Source organism: Emys orbicularis, chromosome 11 (assembly GCF_028017835.1).
Source record: "Emys orbicularis isolate rEmyOrb1 chromosome 11, rEmyOrb1.hap1, whole genome shotgun sequence".
Lineage (NCBI taxonomy): Eukaryota > Metazoa > Chordata > Testudines > Emydidae > Emys > Emys orbicularis.
In genome coordinates this window covers 41,307,292-41,327,810 of record NC_088693.1, presented here as the reverse complement: position 1 = coordinate 41,327,810, position 20,519 = coordinate 41,307,292, and the positions used below count along the sequence as shown (strand labels likewise).

General features: G+C 38.9%; 1 protein-coding gene across 4 annotated transcripts in view; it reads left to right on the top strand.

Moving 5' to 3' along the window:
* OLA1 (Obg like ATPase 1) overlaps positions 1-20,519 on the top strand; it is a 205,585-nt gene that overhangs the window by 123,064 nt on the left and 62,002 nt on the right. For all 4 annotated transcript variants that reach the window (XM_065413132.1, XM_065413129.1, XM_065413130.1 and 1 more), the window contains 3 exons: positions 849-1,024; positions 16,518-16,598; positions 16,886-16,983. In XM_065413132.1, the coding sequence (XP_065269204.1) occupies positions 849-1,024; positions 16,518-16,598; positions 16,886-16,983 (355 nt within the window). The remainder of the gene's footprint in view (positions 1-848; positions 1,025-16,517; positions 16,599-16,885; positions 16,984-20,519) is intronic.

Below are 20,519 nucleotides of genomic sequence, written 5' to 3'. Positions count from 1 at the left end.
GCCAGCACCATTTTGTTCAGATGCTGTGAATGGTTGTCACTCATATATGACAAATGCACCTTCAGCCGCTTCTTTGATGGCCTCCGAAAAACCATACCCTCAAATCAGGGCGATGAAATTAGCTGCTGTGTAAATTGTGTGTCTGAGTGGTTCATTATCTAATCACCGTCAGAACCACAGTGATAAAGTAGATTGAAGCAGGGAAGAGGTCTGCCAGATGATTTCAGGCCTTTTTCTAAATTCTGTTTCCCTTGGAAACCTTAGACAATGTGGTTCAGAACTTCAAAATTCTTTGACTAGAACTTCCTATGTATATTTTATGTACAAAACTTGTGGCTAATGATGGTGTTAGGATGACTCTTTAGATGGTCTCTTTCATTCTTCAAACCACTATTAAATATTTTAATTAATACAAAGGTGTTTTGAATTGGGCTACCATGTTTTGCTGCTGATAGCCAAGACATTTTTAAGTAAAATGGCCCCAACTTTCAGGAAAATGCTTAAATCCATCCTCATTCAGGAAAGCACTTGAGCATGTGTATAAGCTTAAGTGCTTTTCTGAATTGGAGCTGGTATGACTACTGTTCTGTACATGTCCCTGTAAAGCTTGAAATAATGGGGTAACCACATTAGTTAAGAATTAATTGCTAAGCACTTGAAGTACTATAGTGTTGTAAATGAACATATTAAATATTGTGTAGAATATTGTAGGCAACTGTTCTGCACTGGAAGAGGAATGGTCTATTTTTTTCATCTCTGACTTTCTATGTCTGATTATTACACTGCTGTTAATGTTGTGTTTTGTCTATTTAGGTTTAATACTTAATTTAAGTGTTCTTTTGTTCTAGGATCATTTGAAAATGATGATATCACTCATGTTGAAGGAAGTGTAGATCCCGTTCGTGACATTGAAATAATACATGAAGAACTTAGACTTAAGGATGAGGAAATGATCATTCCAATTATAGACAAATTAGAAAAAGTAGCTGTGAGAGGAGGGGACAAGAAATTAAAACCTGAATATGTAAGTAAAAAGTGTGCTGTTAAATGTATCATTATTTCTTGTACCAGTATGTTTTCATTTGTGTTCACACTTTTTAAAATCCGTATAATGTAAAATTATACATAGACCATTATTTCTGTATTTATTTTAAAATTATCACTGCTGCAAGGTCTGTTGGGTTAAAATCATTAAAATGAGCTTCATTTTCTGTTGATAACCTAGGGTTACACTGAGGGAGCTAGATGCACGCCATTTTAAGTACTCTGACATAACTCAGTCCAGTCTTGCTCAAAATGGGAGATGATACTGACCTTAGTGTAATGTGAAAGCTCATACCTGCCTAGATGGATATCCCAGCTCCTGCCTCTGTGTGCATGACCCTACAAAATCTCAACTTGCATCCAGATAGCCTGTCACCTATAAGTAGGATGATATTCCCATTTATAAATCAGTAATAGAGATCGCTATAACCTTGTCAGACTTGATTATTGCAGAGCTCAGCACGTGATCTTCAGCTAAGCACCAAAGGCCTAAAAAGTCCTCCAGAGTTTGAAATTGGGATTTGCTCCCAAAACCAGTGTACAAATTCTGATGCTGTGCTATTCCCAGTGATTGGTGTCTAGGATCATTTGTTTGCTTGGCTCCTCTTGATCTCACTGAGAGAGGGCCCATAGTTGGAGCATTCTTGATGAGCATGCTAGCATGAACATGTGCAAAGCATTGTGGGGGTGCCACATCATGTCCATCCTATGCTAGGGAAGGAGAAGTCCCTTTTTTGTAGCCCAGCATCTCCCACAATTCTGATAATGGACTATTTCACTCTTGCCTGCAGTTTCCAGAGGCAGTTCAAAGCTGCAGCGCAGCCTGTGCTAGCCATGCCCCTTTCTCTGGCCTGCTGCCAGATTTTGTGCTACCATGACTGAAGTCAAGTGGTAGTTCGTTTTGCTCCTGACTTTTCTGTAATAGCCTATTTTATTCATTTTGGGGGGCAGTAGTAAGCAGCCTTTCTTTATTCTTCCTCCCTCTCCCCTGGATCTGTATTGAGCAGTGCAGTGGTCACAGCCACCTGGAATTGGTACTATAGTGCCTCCCTCCTCCCTTTCCCCAAGCCATTCCCCAAACATGGCGGAGCTGTTGTTCAGACACCAAGGTAGATCCTCACAAATACAAAAAGTGTTGTATTTGTGAGGCAGCTTTTACAGGCTTTTTGGAGGGCGAATTGTGCCCTGCCTTTTCTCAGTTAGCTGACCCTTGCACTGCTACGGCACAGGGCTTTGAGTAGAATAGGTATGTTGGGTTCCCTCCTCCGTGCCCCAAGAAGCTGAGACTCCAGCATAGAAAACCTGATATGGAGTTGCAGAGCAGGGATGAGGAGGACTCCAGCCAGCCAGTCTTGGGGAGAGCAGCAGGGCTCATACTCAATTCCCTTTCTTGCCAGCTCAAACAGGGAATTCCGGCAATGGGACTCTGTCCCCGGGATAGGAGGAATGGGACCCCAAGTGGGGGGACACTGAGGGAGACCTTTCCAGAGGCCTCGAGGTGTTGCATAAAGCAAACCACAAAAGACCATGCTCTAGCCACAGCTGGTTGGCACTGTTGCAAAGCAGGCCAAGAAGGCTACCGTTCATGTTCTGAGCAGGGCATGTAAAAAATGCAACAGTGTTCCCCATGAAATGTTTGAAATAGGACAAGGCAAATACCTGCATCGCAAGACAAGAACCACAGTGTGCTGGCTGGATGACCTTAAGGCCATGAACATCTGACTTCCAATCTACACTTAAGAAAATTTCCTTAGCAACAACCTTTGTTGGCAAATGCTTCAGTGCATGCAATGAGACTTTTTTTGGCCAGGGCCATGGTATCCTGCTGAGCAAGCCAGGGGCCACATGTAGCTTCACCCCTGGAAGAGGTCAATACTCACTCCAAACAAATATGGTGCTCATCTAAATTCACAGATTCTCTCCTCTTTGGGGAAAAACTAGACAAAATATTTGCAGAAAATTCTACCAAACCAAAATAGTCCTTCCTCTTCCCTCCTCACCCAGTGCTCTAAGGAGGGACTATAAACCCAGCACCAGACAGAAATGTTCCTTTTGTCCAATTTTCTCACAAAAATACTAGAGGAAAAATAACAGGTATATCTGGGTAAGCCCCAGAACTGGGGAATGGGTGGAAAATCCAGAGGTGGTTCCATTGACTGTACGAGCCTGCTATGACAGTGAACAAATGTGCCTTCTCGCAGTTGGGAATCTGGAAGGCAGAATTTCCAGTTTCTCAGAAGAATGATCCGTATTGATCAGACCGAGAGATGGGCAAGAGAGAGAGTAAGTTGCAGATACTCCCTTGAACTAAGAGCTCCGTCCCGTACCTTCTCCAACCAGTCCCGCATCTTGAGCAACCCTGTCATGTGAGCTGGTGTTAAATTAAATCTTGCTTCTACTGGACATAGGAGCAATAGAAAGAGTTCCCTCAGAAGAAAGTTTCTTAGGTTTTTACTCCCTTTTGTTCATTGTCTAAAAATGTACCCACGGGGTCAGAGCCATCCTGGACCTCAAGCATTTCAACAAATGGATGAAATAAGTGAAATTTTGGATGGAGACCCTAGCTTTAGTGGTAGCATCCCTGTCCCAAGGGAACTATCTTGCACTCTGGATCTAGCAGATGCATATCTTTATAGTCCCATGTGACCGTACCACCTCAGGCTGCTAAGATTTGCACAGCTCACTATTTGCACCAAACACTTTCATTCAGCCTCTTTGTTCCCCCCCGCCCCCCAGTGTCTTCACCACAATGCTGGTGAAGATGTGGATGATAACAGCTAGACTCATGTCTCAGGGCATTCACCTGTGTCCCTTCCTGGATGACATTTTGATTGGAATTCCAACCCAACCTGCAGCACGTGGGATCTCTTCTGGCCTCCATGAGTTCTCAAAGATAACTGCTAAAGGGTTGGCTCTCTGTAGCCAGTTCCTTAAGTATCTAGGATGTATTTCATTAGGCCTTACCAACTTGAAGACATCTAATTTCTCTAAGGACAGTTCTATGCTTAAAATGCTGCATCGGCGCAGCAGCAGCGGTGCCGCTATAGCACTTAAGTGAAGATGCATGTATGCCGACGGGAAGGCTTCCTCCTATAGACGTAGTTAATCCACCTCTGCCAGAGGCAGTAACTATGCTGACTACACCGTGGGTGAGGTCAGTGTAACTGTCATTCGGGGGTGGATTTTAGGTAGCAGTGTCCATTCAGCCAGCACATGTGGTCTGCCTCACCATTATCTAGCACTGCCAGGGGGAACCACGCTCAGTTCCTTCTCAACCACCCTTGGCCTGGGAACAAAGTGAGTAGCAGTCCAGTTTGCTTACCTTTCTTTATATTGATAGCGTTTAGTTTATCGTTTTCAGAAGTTCAATATGGTCTCACTAGCAGCTATTATTCCATCACTGGAACAAGGAGATTGGTTCTTGGCTCTCAACCTACAGGATGCCTACTTCCACATATCAATTCGACCGTCTCTCAGGAGAGTCCTCCGATTTACCTTTGGCAAGACTATTATCAGTACAGAGTGCTCCCATTTGGCCTCTTGTCTGCACCCAAACTATTCTCCAAGGTCCTCTCCATGGGGGAATTCTGCGCTATTGCACATGCAGAATTTGCACAGAAATTAATGTGCGCGCAGAATTTCCTTTCTCCAACAGAAATGGGCTGCAGAGCTACTGGCCGCCACTAGGGGCCGCTGGACCCAGCAGAGTCCAGCTCACAAATAGAAAATACTGCTGCTAGTGGGAGGGAGCTGGAGGGTTCCTGGCCACTGCAGTTCTCAGCACACCCTGAAGGAAGGAAGTGGTGTGCAAGAAACACCATACAAGCCTGGGACCCAGCATCAGGCTGTTTCTCCCCGTGGATCCCTGGGCTCTGGGAGGCAGGGGGTGCGGGATTCTGGGCTGGACTCTGGTGGGGAGGGGTGAAGGCGAGTGTCTTGGTGGGGTATGTGGGGGTGTCTCCAGCTGGGCTCTAGGGAGTAGGGGGTGTAGGTGTATGGGCTGGGGGGCACCCGGCAGTTGGGCTCTGGGGAGCAATGGGTGCGGGTGTCAGCCCTCCCGCTGGGCTCTGAGGGGGGAGGAGGCAGAGAAACGGGGGGTTCTGGGAGAATTTTTTGTGTGTATGTATTGTTACAGACATAGTTGCTGACAGGTATTTTGAAATAAATTACCAAGTAATTGAAACTGGTGTGATTATGTAGTGTTATTTTGACAAATAAAATTTGCAGAATTTTTAATTTTTGGCTCAGAATTCCCCCAGGAGTATCCATCATAACAGCACACTTACATTTATACTGATGTTCACTATGTTAGTCCTCCAATCACTGCTAACCTTTGTAATGGAGAACGTAAACAAAAAAGGCATTTATCACTTCAGCCATTGCCATGTTTTCTGTTGTTATCTTTTCCTTCTCATTGAGCAATGGGCCTACTTTATCCTTGGTCTTTCTCTTGCTTCTAATGTATTTGTAGAGTGTTTTCTTGTTACCCTTTATGTCTCTTGCTAGTATAATCTCATTTTGTGCCTTGGCCTTTCTAATTTTGTCCATGTATGCTTGTGTTGGTTTTTATATTCATCCTTCATAATTTGACCTAGTTTCCACTTCGTGTATGACACTTTTTTTTTTTTTTTTTTTTTTTTTTTTTTTTTGAGTTTCAAGTCATTGAAGATCTCCTGGTTAAGCCAGAGTGGTCTCTTACCATACTTCTTATCTTTCCTATGTATTGGGATAGTTTGCTCTTGTGACCTTAATAATGCCTCTTTAAAAAACTGCCAGCTCTTCTGAACTCTTCTTCCCCCCTCTTAGGCTTGCTTCCGATGGGATCTTACCTACCAATTCTCTGAGTTTGCTGGAGTCTTGCCAGCGACATGTAGACAAGCCCATAGTCTATCATCTTTACTGTGAGGAGAGAACCTAGAATTAAACTATTTACTAAGTGCATCAAGTTCCTGTACTTCAGTTTTAAGACTTAGCTTTTTTAAACATAAAGGGTATGAATGTATTGGATTGTCAGCCCTGGATACAGAAAGTTCTTGTTTATTCATAGAACAGATACATCACAGTTTGCAGTACAGTAACTCCTCACTTAACGTTGTAGTTATGTTCCTGAAAAATGCAACTTCAAGCGAAATGATGTTAAGCGAATCCAATTTCCCCATAAGACTTAATGTAAATAGGGGGGGTTAGGTTCCAGGGAATTTTTTTTCACCAGACAAAAAACTATATATTATATAGATATACACACAGTATAAGTTTTAAACAAACAATTTAATACTGTTCACAGCTATGATGATTGTGAAGCTTGGTTGAGGTGGTGAAGTTAGAGGGTGGAAGAGGGTGGGATATTTCCCAGGGAATGCCTTGCTGCTAAAATGATGAACTAGCACTCGGCTGAGCCCTCAAGGGTTAACACATTGTTGTTAATGTAGCCTCTCACTCTACAAGGCAGCAGGCATGGAGGGAGGGGAGACAGCATAGCAGACAGAGACTGACACACAACTTGTGTGTGGGAGAGAAAGAGAGAAATGTACACTGCCCCTTTAAGTAAGCTGACCCACTCTTAAGTGCATTGTCTTTTTAAGTGGATCAGGAAGTTGAGACAGCAGCTGCTGCCCCAGGCTCTCTCTGTCTCTCTCCATCTGTGTCCCCACCCTGCTCTATATGGAGAAGAAGGGGTAAGCGGGGTGTAGGAGCAGGGGAGAGGGGGACACCCTCACATTAGCCGCCGCCCCCCCCCCCCCGCACAGTAAGCAGGAGGCTCGGGGAGCAGATCCAAGGCAGAGGGCAGGAGCAGCACATGGCAGTGGGGGGTAGGGTGACCAGACGTCCCGATTTTTAGGTGTTTGTCCCGGAACTAGATCGGGACGCAATCTTTCTTTTTTTTTTTTTTTTTTTTTGCTCCGCCGGCAGCAAGCGGCTTTTTTTTTTCCCTCCGCCGGCAGAAACCCCCCCCCCCCAACTCCCGCCCCCGTGTCCCGATATTTTCTTCCTCTCTCTGGTCACCCTAGTGGGGGGAGGGATAGCTGCAATTGCTAGCCTGCTGGGCGACTGCAGCAAAGGGAACTTAGGGGAGCGGGGAGCTGATGGGGGGCTGCCAGGCAACCCTGGTTCCAAGCCCCCACCAGCTAGCTGCAACGGGCTGCTCTTCCTGCAAGCAGTGGACAAAGCAAGCGGCTGCCAAAGGATGTTAGAAGGGAGCATTGCACAACTTTAAATGAGCATGTTCCCTAATTGATCAGCAGTGTAACAACGAAACAACGTTAACCGGGACGACTTTAAGTGAGGAGTTATTGTATTGCAAACTTCATCCACGCTATAGTGCCAATGTCACCTTAAAGGACCAGTGTCTATATTCATTTAATCCTTGGTGTTTCTGTTGAGACTGCCAATAAAAGTGGAAAATAAATTTCTAGTGGTAGTAGCTTTGTGATGTATATGAGAACGCGATCACCAGTTTAGTTTGCGTAAATTTAGAGTTGAAACCAATCTCCCGAGCCATCTTTCTTTAAAATAAATGAATACTTCAAACAAAATGCAACTTTTAAAATAAATAAAATTAATTGGAATGTTAAAAAAAAAAAAAAAAACATTGAAGATCCTTTACATTTAGTAGCATAAGAACAATGTAGTGCATATCTAGATTAGAAGAAATCTGTCCTGATGTTTTTGCCTAGTGGACTGTGAATAAGTAATGGACATGTTAAATGTGGTTAGAGGGTAAATGTGTGGATGTCAGCAAATTTGGACTATCCGCTACCAATTCTAATGTTTATAATATTTCCAGGGGCTTTAACAGACACCTTTTTGTCCACTCTTTGATTTATTTATTTTAGTTGTTATAAGGTACCTATCCAAAAGCCCTAGTTGCTTTCATATGATTAAAATATACTATCCTTATTATGTGGGAGGTATTTATAAATGGTAGCACAAAATAATGAATAGGTACTTGTCTTTATCTCTTTACCAGATCAACTGGATCAGAATAGAAGGAAGAATACACACATGCCTCTATACTCTGATAAATAGGATGTTGCTGATCTTTAAGGACAAGTATTCTTCATAGTTGTTATTGATAAATTAGATCTTGTCCTGTCTGTGACTTAAGTAGCCAGTTGAGAATTGTCAAAAGCTTCAACCTTGTCTCCGTCCTAGCTGTGAATATATAAAATGTTGTGTCATAATTTTTATAAAGTGCTTTTTTCTCATTTATGAGCTCAGTTCCTCCCACTCAACACAAGGGAGAAGAGAGAGAGAAAGGGAAAGTCTTGTACATACTTTATTAACAAAGCTCTTGCCAGTAGCTTTTCTGTTGTAATGAGTAACTTAAGCAATAAGTTACTAGGCTTCAAGAAAATATTTCTATTGTTGATATATGTGATTACGCCTAAAGTCTTTAGTGGACTGTTTACCATGCTTAATGGGATATTTAGAGGAAATTAAAATTCTTTATAAGGAGTGTTTTGAATGCATCAAAAATATTCTTGACAGATGTCGTGGTATTAGAGCCTAGGGCACATTACATATTGTGACTTTTTGATATTACCAGTGCCCATAGAGAAGTTAGTGCCTGAACGCCTGTGACAAAACCAGTCTTTTCAATGTAAACTTGTTTTATGATGATGATATCTGACCTAATATCCAGTGGATTTTTAAGATTTTGCAAGGAATTTCTGTAAGAGTGAGAAGTAGATTTGTTCAGAAGAGAAATGCAGTGTTTCTTTTAAGTGAAGTTTGGCTATCTAAAGTTCAAGGAACACGAAACTACTACAAGTATTCATCCTTGAAATACAGCTTTCCCCATTCATATAATTTATTTGCCTTTTTTGTTTTGAAAATCCACAAGCATAGCTGCTGATTCCTGTAACTGAAAACCCCCAGGATTCGCAAGGCTGATCTATAGTAGAGCATTTTAGGGTTGTTAACACAAGTTGTCACCTGGGATGTTTGTAAAATGCTTCATATCTGCACACAAAAATTCCTGTGATGTTTCACAAACATTCTCGGTATTGTTACAACTGCTGTAGCTCTGAGTAAGTCTTAGAACAGATAATTCTTGCTCCAGTTCAGTTTGTTAGGGTAGGAGGGAAAAATAGATGATACACATGTACTGGTTCAATTACTCCTCCTGTTGCATTCTCCCGGTGCTCTTGCTTACCTTTCAGTAATGGCGCTGAATACTGTTTTTCCCACACGTCAACTCCTTTTCACCCCAGCTGATGAAATTCAATTTTGTCTCTTTCTCAGTTGTGGATATTGTGACAGACCCAGACCAGTGGGGTACAGGAGTCTGGTAGAGGGCAAATATACTGGTCACTGGATGAGTAGTTTTCTGTTCCCTGAGTGACCAGAGCAGGGGCTGCACTAGAGTAATCAGGAACCTGCTAGAACCAGTTAAGGCAGGCAGGCTAATTAGGACACCTGGAGCCAATTAAGAAGAAGCTTCTAGAATCAATTAAGGCAGGCTAATCAGGGCACCTGGGTTTTAAAAAGGAGCTCACTTCAGTTTGTGGTGGGAGTGTGAGGAGCTGGGAGCAAGAGGCGCAAGGAGCTGAGAGTGAGGGTGTGCTGCTGGAGGACTGAGGAGCACAAGCGTTATCAGACACCAGGAGGAAGGTCCTGTGGTGAGAATAAGGAAGGTGTTTGGAGGAGGCCATGGGGTAGTAGCCCAGGGAGTTGTAGCTGTCATGCAGCTGTTACAGGAGGCACTATAGGCAGCTGCAGTCCACAGGGCCCTGGGCTGGAACCCGGAGTAGAGGGCGGGCCTGGGTTCCCCCCAAACCTCCCAATTGACCTGGACTGTGGGTTCTTCCAGAGGGGAAGGTCTCTGGGCTGTTCCCCAACCCACATGGTGAATCTCTGAGGCAAGAAAATCCGCCAATAAGCGCAGGACCCACCAAGATAGAGGAGGAACTTTGTCACAATATATACAATGTTGCATCATAATTTTTATGAAGGGCTTTTGTCTCATTTGTAAACTGAGTTTCTCCCACTCAACACAGAGGGGGAGAGACAGGGAAAGGGAAGAGTAAGTCTTGTACATACTTTACAAACATACCTCTTGCCGGTAGCTTTTTCTGTGTTATGAGTAACTTAGACTATGTCTACACTACAGACCTTTACAGCGGCACAGCTGTACCACTATAGTTGCACCGCTGTAAGGTCTCCTGTGTAGCTGCTCTATGCCGATGGGACAGAGGTCTCCCAACTGGCATAATTAAACCACCCCCAACGAGCGGCAGTAGCTATGTCCGCGGGAGACACACTCGGCTGACATAGTGCTGTCCACATCGGCACATTTGTCCGTGTAACTTATGTAGGTCAGGGTGTGGTTTTTTTCCCCACACCCCTGACTGACAAAAGTTTTGCCAACAAAAGTGCTAGAGTAGATAAAGTCTTAGGCAGTAAGTTACATCTCATTAAATACATAGCATGTTCTGCTAAACAGTTGTTTTTAATATTAGCCTTTTTTCAAACACTTGTAAAGTTCTTTAACAATAAATGTTTTACAAGACATCTTTTTAAACACTGTTCTATAATAAACTTATACTTTTTAACTTTTGTTTTACTTCTTTAAACCAGTGGGTCTTCACTGTCTTAAAAGAAACAACCAAAACCACAATACAGAAATGAGGGAGCAGTGCCTGAAACTGAATGAAAAGTAACATAAGCACAGCCATGATTGGAAAGAAGTGTTTACCCACTAAACTAGTTTGTCTTAACCAAGGATGACTAGTGTGGACACATTAAACCGTTTCAGAAGTAAACAGTTCAATAACCACTTAGCTGAACTATCTAACCTTGAAACAGTGCAATCTTCTATCAGGATTTGAAAAGGTTTCATAGATTTATTTATTTATTTTTTTAAAGGTCAGAAGGGACCATTATGATGATCTAGTCTGTCCATAATATAGGCCATAGGACTTCCCTTAATTACTTCCTGCTTCAGGTCCAATATCTGAGGTTAAACTAGAACAATATCCAATCTTGCTTTAAATATTTCCAGTTATGGAGAATCCATCGTAACCCTTAGTAGGTTGTTCCAGGGCGTAATCACTCTCATTGGTAAAAATTTGCACCTTATTTCTAATCTGATTTCAATTTCCAGCCACTGGATATTGTTAAACCTTTGTCTGCTAAATTGAAGAGCCTTCTATTTAATTTCTGTTCCCCCTGTAGATACTTGTAGATGGTTATCAAGTCACCCCTTACCCTTCTCATTTGAAAAGATTTAGCCTTGAGTCTTTTACATTAATGCATTTTTTACAAAGACTTAATCATTCTTATGGCTTTTCTCTGAACCCTGTCCAACTTATCAACATCTTTCTCGAACTGTGGACACAAGAACTGGACTCAGTAGTCCAGTAGAGATCACGTCAATGCCAAATGGTAATTTAACCTCCGCACTCTGATTTGATATTCCCCTGTTTACACATACAAGGACTGCATTCGTCCTTTTTAGTTGAGCTCATGTTCAGCTAATTATTCACAGTGACCTCAAGTTTTAATCAGTCACTGCTTCCCAAGATAGAGTCCCTCATCTTGTAAATATGACCTACATTCTTTGTTCCTAGGTCCTAAGTCCTCTTCATTATTTACCGTTTCTCCAGTCTTTGTGTTATCTGCAAAGTTTATCCGTAATGATTCTGTTTTCTTCCAGGTCATTGATGAAAATGCTAAATAGCATTTGGGGCCAAGAATCAGTCTCTTTCAGATCCCATTAGAAACACACCTGTTTGATGACTGTTTCAAAATGTCATGTGGCACCAAATCAGATGTCTTACAGAAATTCATGTATATTACATCAACACTACTATTTTTATCCACTTATCAAGACACCTGCCATCCAGAATCCAATATGAAATATGGGGTCCAAGAGCAACAATTCTAAGGCTTCAGCTACTCCTTGTAGTTTCCCAAGTAGAAGCAGAGAGAAGCTGACATGATTCTTGTCAGTTTCACTGCTGTACACATAATTCTGAACAGCAGCAATGAAATTGAGCAAGTGTCATCAATTTCATTTTGCTGCTGCTTGGGAAATCTGAGTAGCAGGATGATGTTTATACATTAAGGTTTTAAAACCTTTGTAAGAATCTGATATCCTCATTGCAAAAGATTTGCAAGGAGCTGAAACCTTGATGAGACCACACCCTGCTCACTAGGATGGGCTGTTACTGACCTGTATCAGAATTCCAAGCCTGAGCGAGAGAGAGAGGAGTGCAAATATGTGGCCCTCCAAACAGTTGTGTAAAATGTCGCATTACTCAAATATACTATATTTGCACTGAAGTGTACATTATTTTTTGTGATACAGTAGCATCAAAGTCACTAGAGCTGTCTGTCTATGGAGTCCGGAAGACATTGCTTCATTGAGACTTTCAAATATGACCTGTAATCTTCACAACTGCAAACTTATTCCCTTCCCCCAACCCCCATGATAGCTTAAATTCTGCAGAAATTAATTACATGCCCTTTCAATTTCCAAAGGAAAGCTTCCCATTCTCCGGTGCCAAGTAGACAAGTGAATTTTTCAAGCCAGGGTTTAGTCCTTGATGCTGTACAAAGTATTTGGCACTGAGAGAGATTACTACTTTCAGCCACCCAAAGGATTTAGCAATGTATTCACATGCTTTTTTTCCTCACCTGATGGATCTGATTAAGTTTATCAAGACATTCTGTGAACTAGTAGGTGTGGGTATATTAATTCACAATATTATAAACTGCTGAGATTTATTGGGTACAGCATTCAACTTATGGTTAAAAATCTTTGCTTTCTTAGGCAAGTCAGGGAACTCCAGAGCTCAATCCTGGAGGACATGAAGATAAATTAATGTACAGTATTTGGCACTTCAGATATGGCAGGCTATATATATTTCCAAAGAGATGCTAAAAATATCTATTGTCAAAGATAAAGTGCCATTTTTAAAAAATCATGTGATATTTGACTTTTTCATAGTATTTGTATTTCTTGTAAATTTAACTATTGTGGGCAGTAAGTGTGTGTGTTTGTTTTTATTGTGGTACCCACTGTTGCATCATTGGCCCAAATAAGAAATAACTATACATGTATCATTGAGCAGGGAGAAAGAGGTCATTCCTCCAGTGAAAGAGTTACATCAAAGTAGGAACTGGATAGACCAGACCTAATAAAACAAACTAGGTCATCTGTCTGTATTTCAGTTTAGAATAGTGCTAAGTTAACTAGGAGGATGATTAAATATTTGTAGATGAATGTTATTATTTTAACCAACTAAGATAATTGCTAGATTAAAATTTTTAGGCCTAAATAAAGGCAATTAATTAAACTAAAGAACAAATTATGTAAAAGATTAAATATAATCTGAAAAGCTCTCCCTAGCTTTTAAAAAAATTATTATTATTTGACCCTAGAACACTGGGTCAGCAGGTGAGCGAGAAATATGTGAAAATAGTTGTCTTTGTTCATATCTCATCACACAACCTTGCCACACTTGTCATTCAAGGATTATATATAATTTAACCTGAGCTCTGGCATGCATGCTAGTGAACCTTAATTTAATTTAGCTAGGCCTTTCCTAAATTTGCAGACTACCTGCTTTACTTTACACTCAGTATAATTTCATCAGTGAAAATATAAATTTGCCTGGTATGACAGAGATACTTTATCCTTTTTTCTTCTTCTGTAAATTTTTCTGAGATCAGACATAGAGGAATGTCATGTTTGTTTTATTTTTATATTGTTTTCTGTTGCTCCATTAATTTGTGTGTAAAATAAATAGGCTTCCAATTTACATAACTATATATACTGTAGGGAACTCTTATTGAGAATTGTCAGTCTTTAACTTATGTTAAGAGAGTTTAAAGTTAGGCACATAATCTGTTACAAAGTTAAGCAGATAAAATCATAAAGTTAGGCACATAATCTGAGCTCCTCTGAAAAATCACACAAAAATCAAAATGGATTTAGACATGTAATTTAGGCAGCCAAGTTTTTTTTTAAAGTGATATAGTGACTTCCTTCTGTATGTTTTCTCTATTACTTTTTTGTAGATTTGAGAGGGATCTGTAGAATATGCTTATCTTTCAGAGAGGGCAAAGCTACTTGCTTCACCTGTGTTTAAAGTTATCTGGAGGTTCTAATCCACTTACCTGCCCTTGACCTTTGTGTCTTTTGCTGGGATAATCAGGGGCTAGGTCAGAAATAAACTGAGTATACAAATTTTGATATACACACCCTCACTCATGTGCAGGCAAGTTCAAAAACTTAGCTAATTGGTCCCAAAAGACTTGAGTATGGCTGTACGGAAAATACTACCTCCAGAGAACTCCAATTAGAATTTAATTCCTTTCAATTCTTTATCTCAATTTTGGTGTAATATGTTGCTACTGGGGAAAATTGTAATGTCAAAAGCCTTTGTGATGGGGTTTATAAGTATATCCAAAATATTTTTAAAATCAGAAAAATTATGCAAGCAAAAGGTTCCTTCACTAGTTAACAGGATTGGTTGAGGAGCTAATGATTTTTGATGAAGCAAAAGCTGAGAAATAGCACTTTAGCCTTACAGCTTACATAAAGTAGAATCTTTCCTTATCTATTTTTGTTGATTAATTAAAAAATGAAAAACACTTAGGGCTAAAGGATAAGATAAGATGGTACTACTGTTTTCTTCTTTTGTATAATCTTGTTGCATGTCTCTACATAAGCTGTTCTGGCCACTCATCATAGTAACCAGCTGGGCCATTTCACCTGCTGGAGCCATTAAAGAGGACTCTCTCCCCCTAGATTAATCCCCTCCGACATTAGTTTTTTGCTCTGACAACTGGAGAAGGCATTCAGAATTTGCAGGTGGCCAGTGTGACACACATAATTGCCTACAATTTTAGGCAATGAATAAAAATGGTCTACATTACTTGTCAAAGGTTGTATATGCAGTGCCAAGTGAGATCTATGGGAAGCCTTTTAGGGTTTAAAGAACAGTTAATAGCAAGGCACAGTGCTTTTTTAATCATAATGCATTTGTAATATAGCACTTTGATCTTCTCCTTGTAGGAAATGGTGTTACATTAGCTACTTTTAAACATTTATGAGTGAAATTCAGTTATAGGAGAGTAAAAGTGATTATTCTTAGTCAGAACATGTTAGATTTCATTAAAAGTTTTCTGCTTGCCCCTTCCTTGTTAAAATCTGTGGGGAGTCCTATTCCTGGAGGGTTTCAAATCAGGATATAAGCATTTAGAAGAGTCTTTTCCTTGTTTTTCCCTAAAGCAACGGCAAAACTGGGAAAAGAAGGTATACTAAATAGCAGAGCTATTTATAGCTGTTTTATAAATCTGTTTAACCTACATATCAGTAAGAGTAAATATTTTGTGCACTGAAGAAAAATTTTGGGAATAGAATTTTGTATGTTAAATATCTAATTGTATATCACACCAGTTATAACTTTCAATAAATGCATTGTTTAAAGCATGACCATAAATTATCTACAACAAAAAATAGATGACTCTAAAATGCACTACTCCTAGAAGAGCCAAGTTTGACCTTTCAGACCCAAGAGCCTTTTATTAACACCTGCCTGTAAGGAGAACCTTGCCACACGCAGCTTTCAGATTCAGAACCACAAAACTGATGAGGAAAGGCTTGAAGGGTTCAGTTTGTGTCACTTGCTGTTTGCCGTTTCCATTTCACAGATGATTAATCTTTCTGTGAAGAAAGGCCAGAGAAACAAAGCACATTGGGCTCTTCCTGTAGTTACTCCTTCTGAATGCACACTAGCTTGCTAACTAAAAGGCCTTTAGATTTCCTGCAGAGAGAGATGTTCTGAAAGTGAATGCAGCTGGTTGGAGGTCACCAGTGCAAGGCTCTTGCCATTGTGTAATGGAGGCTTTGGCAGGTTTCATTTTTTAGGGGAGGGAGAAGGTGTTGGCAAAAAAATTAATGCAGAATAAATACGGTTTTGGATATTTGAATTAATTTCTTGAAGGGTGGATCATCAATAGTAGGCTCAATTACTTTTGCTAACAATTTAAAAAAATATATTCACTCTGTTTTTTCCTCCTCCACCCATTCCCCTTTCTAAATAGCATGTTTATATTGTATGTGGTCTCACCCACTGGATGCTGAAATGTTACATCTTACTGAGTTTGAAAAGCAATCTAAAATGCCCTTGGATTTTTACATCGGTTTTATGATCTCTACTAATTTGGGAAGGGTTGCTACTAAAATACTGTGTACTTAACTTTCTAAGTATAGGTGTGTTGTATTAACATTTACCATTGCTTTTTAGTGACTTGTTTAAAATGGTAATATATTGTTTTAGCTTCTGAGATATAATTTGAATTCATTTTCTTGTCTTTTTAAGGGATGTTACCTAATTTTTAATTTGAGTATGTATTGTGTATTTTGGTATTTTTTGCGTATGGAAAATAATTGTCTGGTATCCAGCTGAGTTTGTTCTTCATCTACTTTAATTACTTTGTTTCTTCTTAATCCTGCATAGGACATAATGTGTAAAATCAAAACCTGGGTAATAGATGAAAAGAAACCTGTGCGCTTCTATCATGATTGGAATGACAAAGAGGTAGGCTATTATCCCATGCATAGACTCTTAATATTTCTACCTGTTATTGTTTTCACTTGGTAAAAATATTTAAATACAAAAGAATCCATGAGATTTATAGGGTATTGAATTGAAAGTTAAATTTATCAGTAGATTTTGTTTATCGAAGTATACTGGATAGATTACTTGAAGCAGTTATTTGCCCTTTCAGAAATACAATTAATAAAAAAGAAACTGACTTTGAAAATGTTGTATTACACTAACTTCATTCTGTTTTTAAGATTCTACCTTTATATTCTCATTTTTAGATTGATGTGTTGAACAAATACTTGTTTTTGACTTCAAAACCAATGATTTACTTGATTAACCTCTCGGAAAAAGATTACCTTCGATGTAAAAACAAATGGTGAGTTTGCTTAGTTTTAATATATAAAATTCACACTTGTCTTTCATATTTCTCAATGGCACATACTTCACTATTCTTTAAAAGGACATAAGGATTATTCTTGTTATTTTACTTAATATAAATCGATATCTTTTATACTTATTCTGTCTCCGTAAACATTCTGCCTGAGTGCAGTGGTGATAAAAATGCCCCTAATGAATTTACAAAACATAAGCAAATCCTTTCCCCTCCTTCAGTTTTTACATAAACTTAATAACTGTGAAGAAAATAAATCCATTTCAGAAACGGACTCAATCTGGTTAGAAACCATTACTTTCCAATAAAACTGACTTTTTAAACATTATTTAACACTGATTATTCATATAATTGCTTTTCATTTGTTATGTGCTGAAAGAATAAAACTATTTAATTTGTAATGCGACAGAATTTTTTTGTACTGTGGCATTAATTTAATATTGAACATTTCAACAATACACTTCCATTTACGTTTGAGTGCCAACAGTGCTTGGCATTGTTAACAGTTGTGCGTAACACACAAAGGAAGACATTTTACAATTTCCTTGTACTATTTAGGCCTACTCTCACATACTTCATGTAAGTAGTATTTTTACCTTAATGCACGGTTTTTACTCAAACAAATATTCTTGTTGATGTCAAGATGACTTGGGTGGATAATGGTTACAGAATAAGGCTCTATATTAGACACACAGTGAACTGGATGAAGATCCAGTTCCAACATGGTGAAAATACTTTGGGTTTCCATTGTTGAAAAGCACAGTGTGTTAGCGTGTCATAAAAAATAGCAGTTGAGATAGACAATTGGATTGGAGAGGAGAGACTGATTAAATATTACACTATAAGGAAGAATTAATGACAACATACTTGTTCTAAAATTCACAACAAATTATATAGTTTACAAATCTTTAAAACACTTTAATTGTGAGATCTTTAAGGTTTTCGGATATAAATGTAAGTTTCTGAACAGAGAGATGCATTAAGTCATCCAAACAAATGAAAAGTATCTAAAGCAAAATATCTGAATCCTCCTAAAATACACCTCCTGTTTCTCCCTGTACTTCATTAAGTACTTAGATGCACATGGTTTCAATTTTCCATTAAAAATTCTCATTTCCATATGATATCAAAGAGCGAGAAGGCTTTAAACTGAAAAATAAACATTCATAGACTGGAAGCCAAAACAATAATTAATGTCAGATGGTTAACTCCAATAAATCATTAGAATAAATTTTCTGAAATTACTGCAACTAAAACTGTCTTGTTGATACTACTATAAGACACTTGTATTTATGATAAGGAACTGAATTTAACCTTTCTGAAAGTTTATATTTTTGAAAATACAGACTTAAAATTGAAACTTGGTAGAAACTGTGATAGCTAGTCCTAAATTTCTCCATATTCGGTCAGGAATAGAATTTTTAAAAATGTATCACCTGACAGTGCAGTAAATCTTAACTCTCCTAATTTAAGTGCAAATGTTTGAAGCTTTCGAGGCTCACTATGACAGTACAAAGTTTATTTGAAACTGGATGAGTCAGTTTCCAAAAGGGATTTTCACACCTGTATTTGGATGATTACAGGTAGAGTTCAATGGCTCTAATTGTACAGTAAATACCATTTCCCAGACCCTAATAGTAAACAGACTACTTGTGAGATGCCAGTCTGTGATTTAGCTGTTGCCAGACATCCCCTGTTTTTTGTGAGACCAGTTGTGGTGGAGATATGGTTATAGCCAATTGAAAGAAAACCTTTGTATAAATTACAATTTTTAATTTGTAAAAATCTAGACGTTTGAATTGGGAAGTCAAATAATGAAATGATTTAACCGTTTTTATGCACAACTAATGATTTAAGTTTAAAAAAAAAAATTCCAGCTCTCATGAATGTTAGTGTAATTGTAGCTGAAAGATCAAAGCCTGGGTAGCTGAGTGATGTTCCAGAAGAGAATTTACCACATAGCCATTTTCAGTACAGTTTCTGCCGCCTGCTGTTCCTATTTTCCCTCAAGCTAGCCATTGACTACCCCCTGTGCATCCCTGCTCGTAAAAAATGATTGAGGAAGTATTTGTCATGTATTTATGAGTGGGAAACATTGTGTGATAGGGAATGGCATCTACTGGAGCCAGAAAGATTGCCATTTTCCTTCACTGAAGCATTCTTATAGCTTTAAATCCACAGTTTGTGCAACATAGCTTTTGTATTAAAGTACAGAATAAATTTTTACTGTGTAGGATGCTAACGGTAGGCTTTTGTCATTTATGGCAGTGCAAACAGATGCAAATGATTAGTATATATTTTACTGTGAGATGCCTTTTAATTTGTGATTTTTGTGTGTGTATGTGTTCATGTTCTTAATCTGAGCTACATTTGGATTAGTTGCTCAACTAGCAAAAAAAAAGTTTTTTGAATGTAATTTGTAATATTGTAACAGAGTTAAGGTTAATGTAGGAAATCAGTAATATTTTCATAGTTTTTTCAACAACTAGAAAAGTATTTAAAGCATTAGCAAAGAGGAGGGAGAGGATTTTGATTGTGGATGCAAGTGAAAACTAAAATTGTCTTTGTTTTAGGGGTCACCCTTTCAAAATTAAAGATCATTTTAATTGCTAATTTAAAACACATTTAAATGTAAGTGGTAATGTTATTTTTCAATCTTAGAGAAGAAGAAAACACTGTGAAAGATAAGACTATTGTCTGTGTGAGTAGGTGTATTGACCTTTTGAAAGATGTAAAAACTGGAATGGCTCCAAGCAGCTACTTGCTGGTTTTAACAGTGTTGAATTAGTCATTCAGTTGATTTATGATTAAGACCTAGCCCTTGAAGAGAAGCTGCTATGACAGCTGTGTTAGTTGAATTTGTATTATGATCAGATGACCGTAAGGATGAAGTTGTATAGAGGAATCCACTGAAACCATTTTTATTACATATTGCTATTCTTTAAATGAATAATTAAAGTAATCCAAAACCTTTTTAAATTCCTAATAATTTTATGGGGACCTATAAACTTAACACTTTCTAAACATCTAGTTTTACTCAGATCAAAGGACACTAAATACAGCATATTAATTTTCAGTTAAAACTGCCTACAAGCAAACACAGGACATTAGAATTGTCAAACCTTCACTTAATTAAGGGTGTAAATTTCAGTCTTGGCATATTTGGTGCTTCAAGAGGGTCAGAACATATTATCCATTTATGAGATACACTGAAAAAAGTAATATGAGAATTTACTTCGCTTAGGGGGGGAGGGATAGCTCAGTGGTTTGAGCATTGGCCTGCTAAACCCAGGGTTGTGAGTTCAATCCTTGAGGGGGCCACTTAGGGATCTGGGGCAAAATCAGTACTTGGTCCTGCTAGTGAAGGCAGGGGGCTGGACTCGATGACCTTTCAAGGTCCCTTCCAGTTCTAGGAGATGGGATATCTCCATTTATTTATTTATTTATTTATTTATTCAATATATCTGTTGGTTTTGATATGTTAAAATGTTTTTTTTCCCCAACTCAACATTGATAAAGTG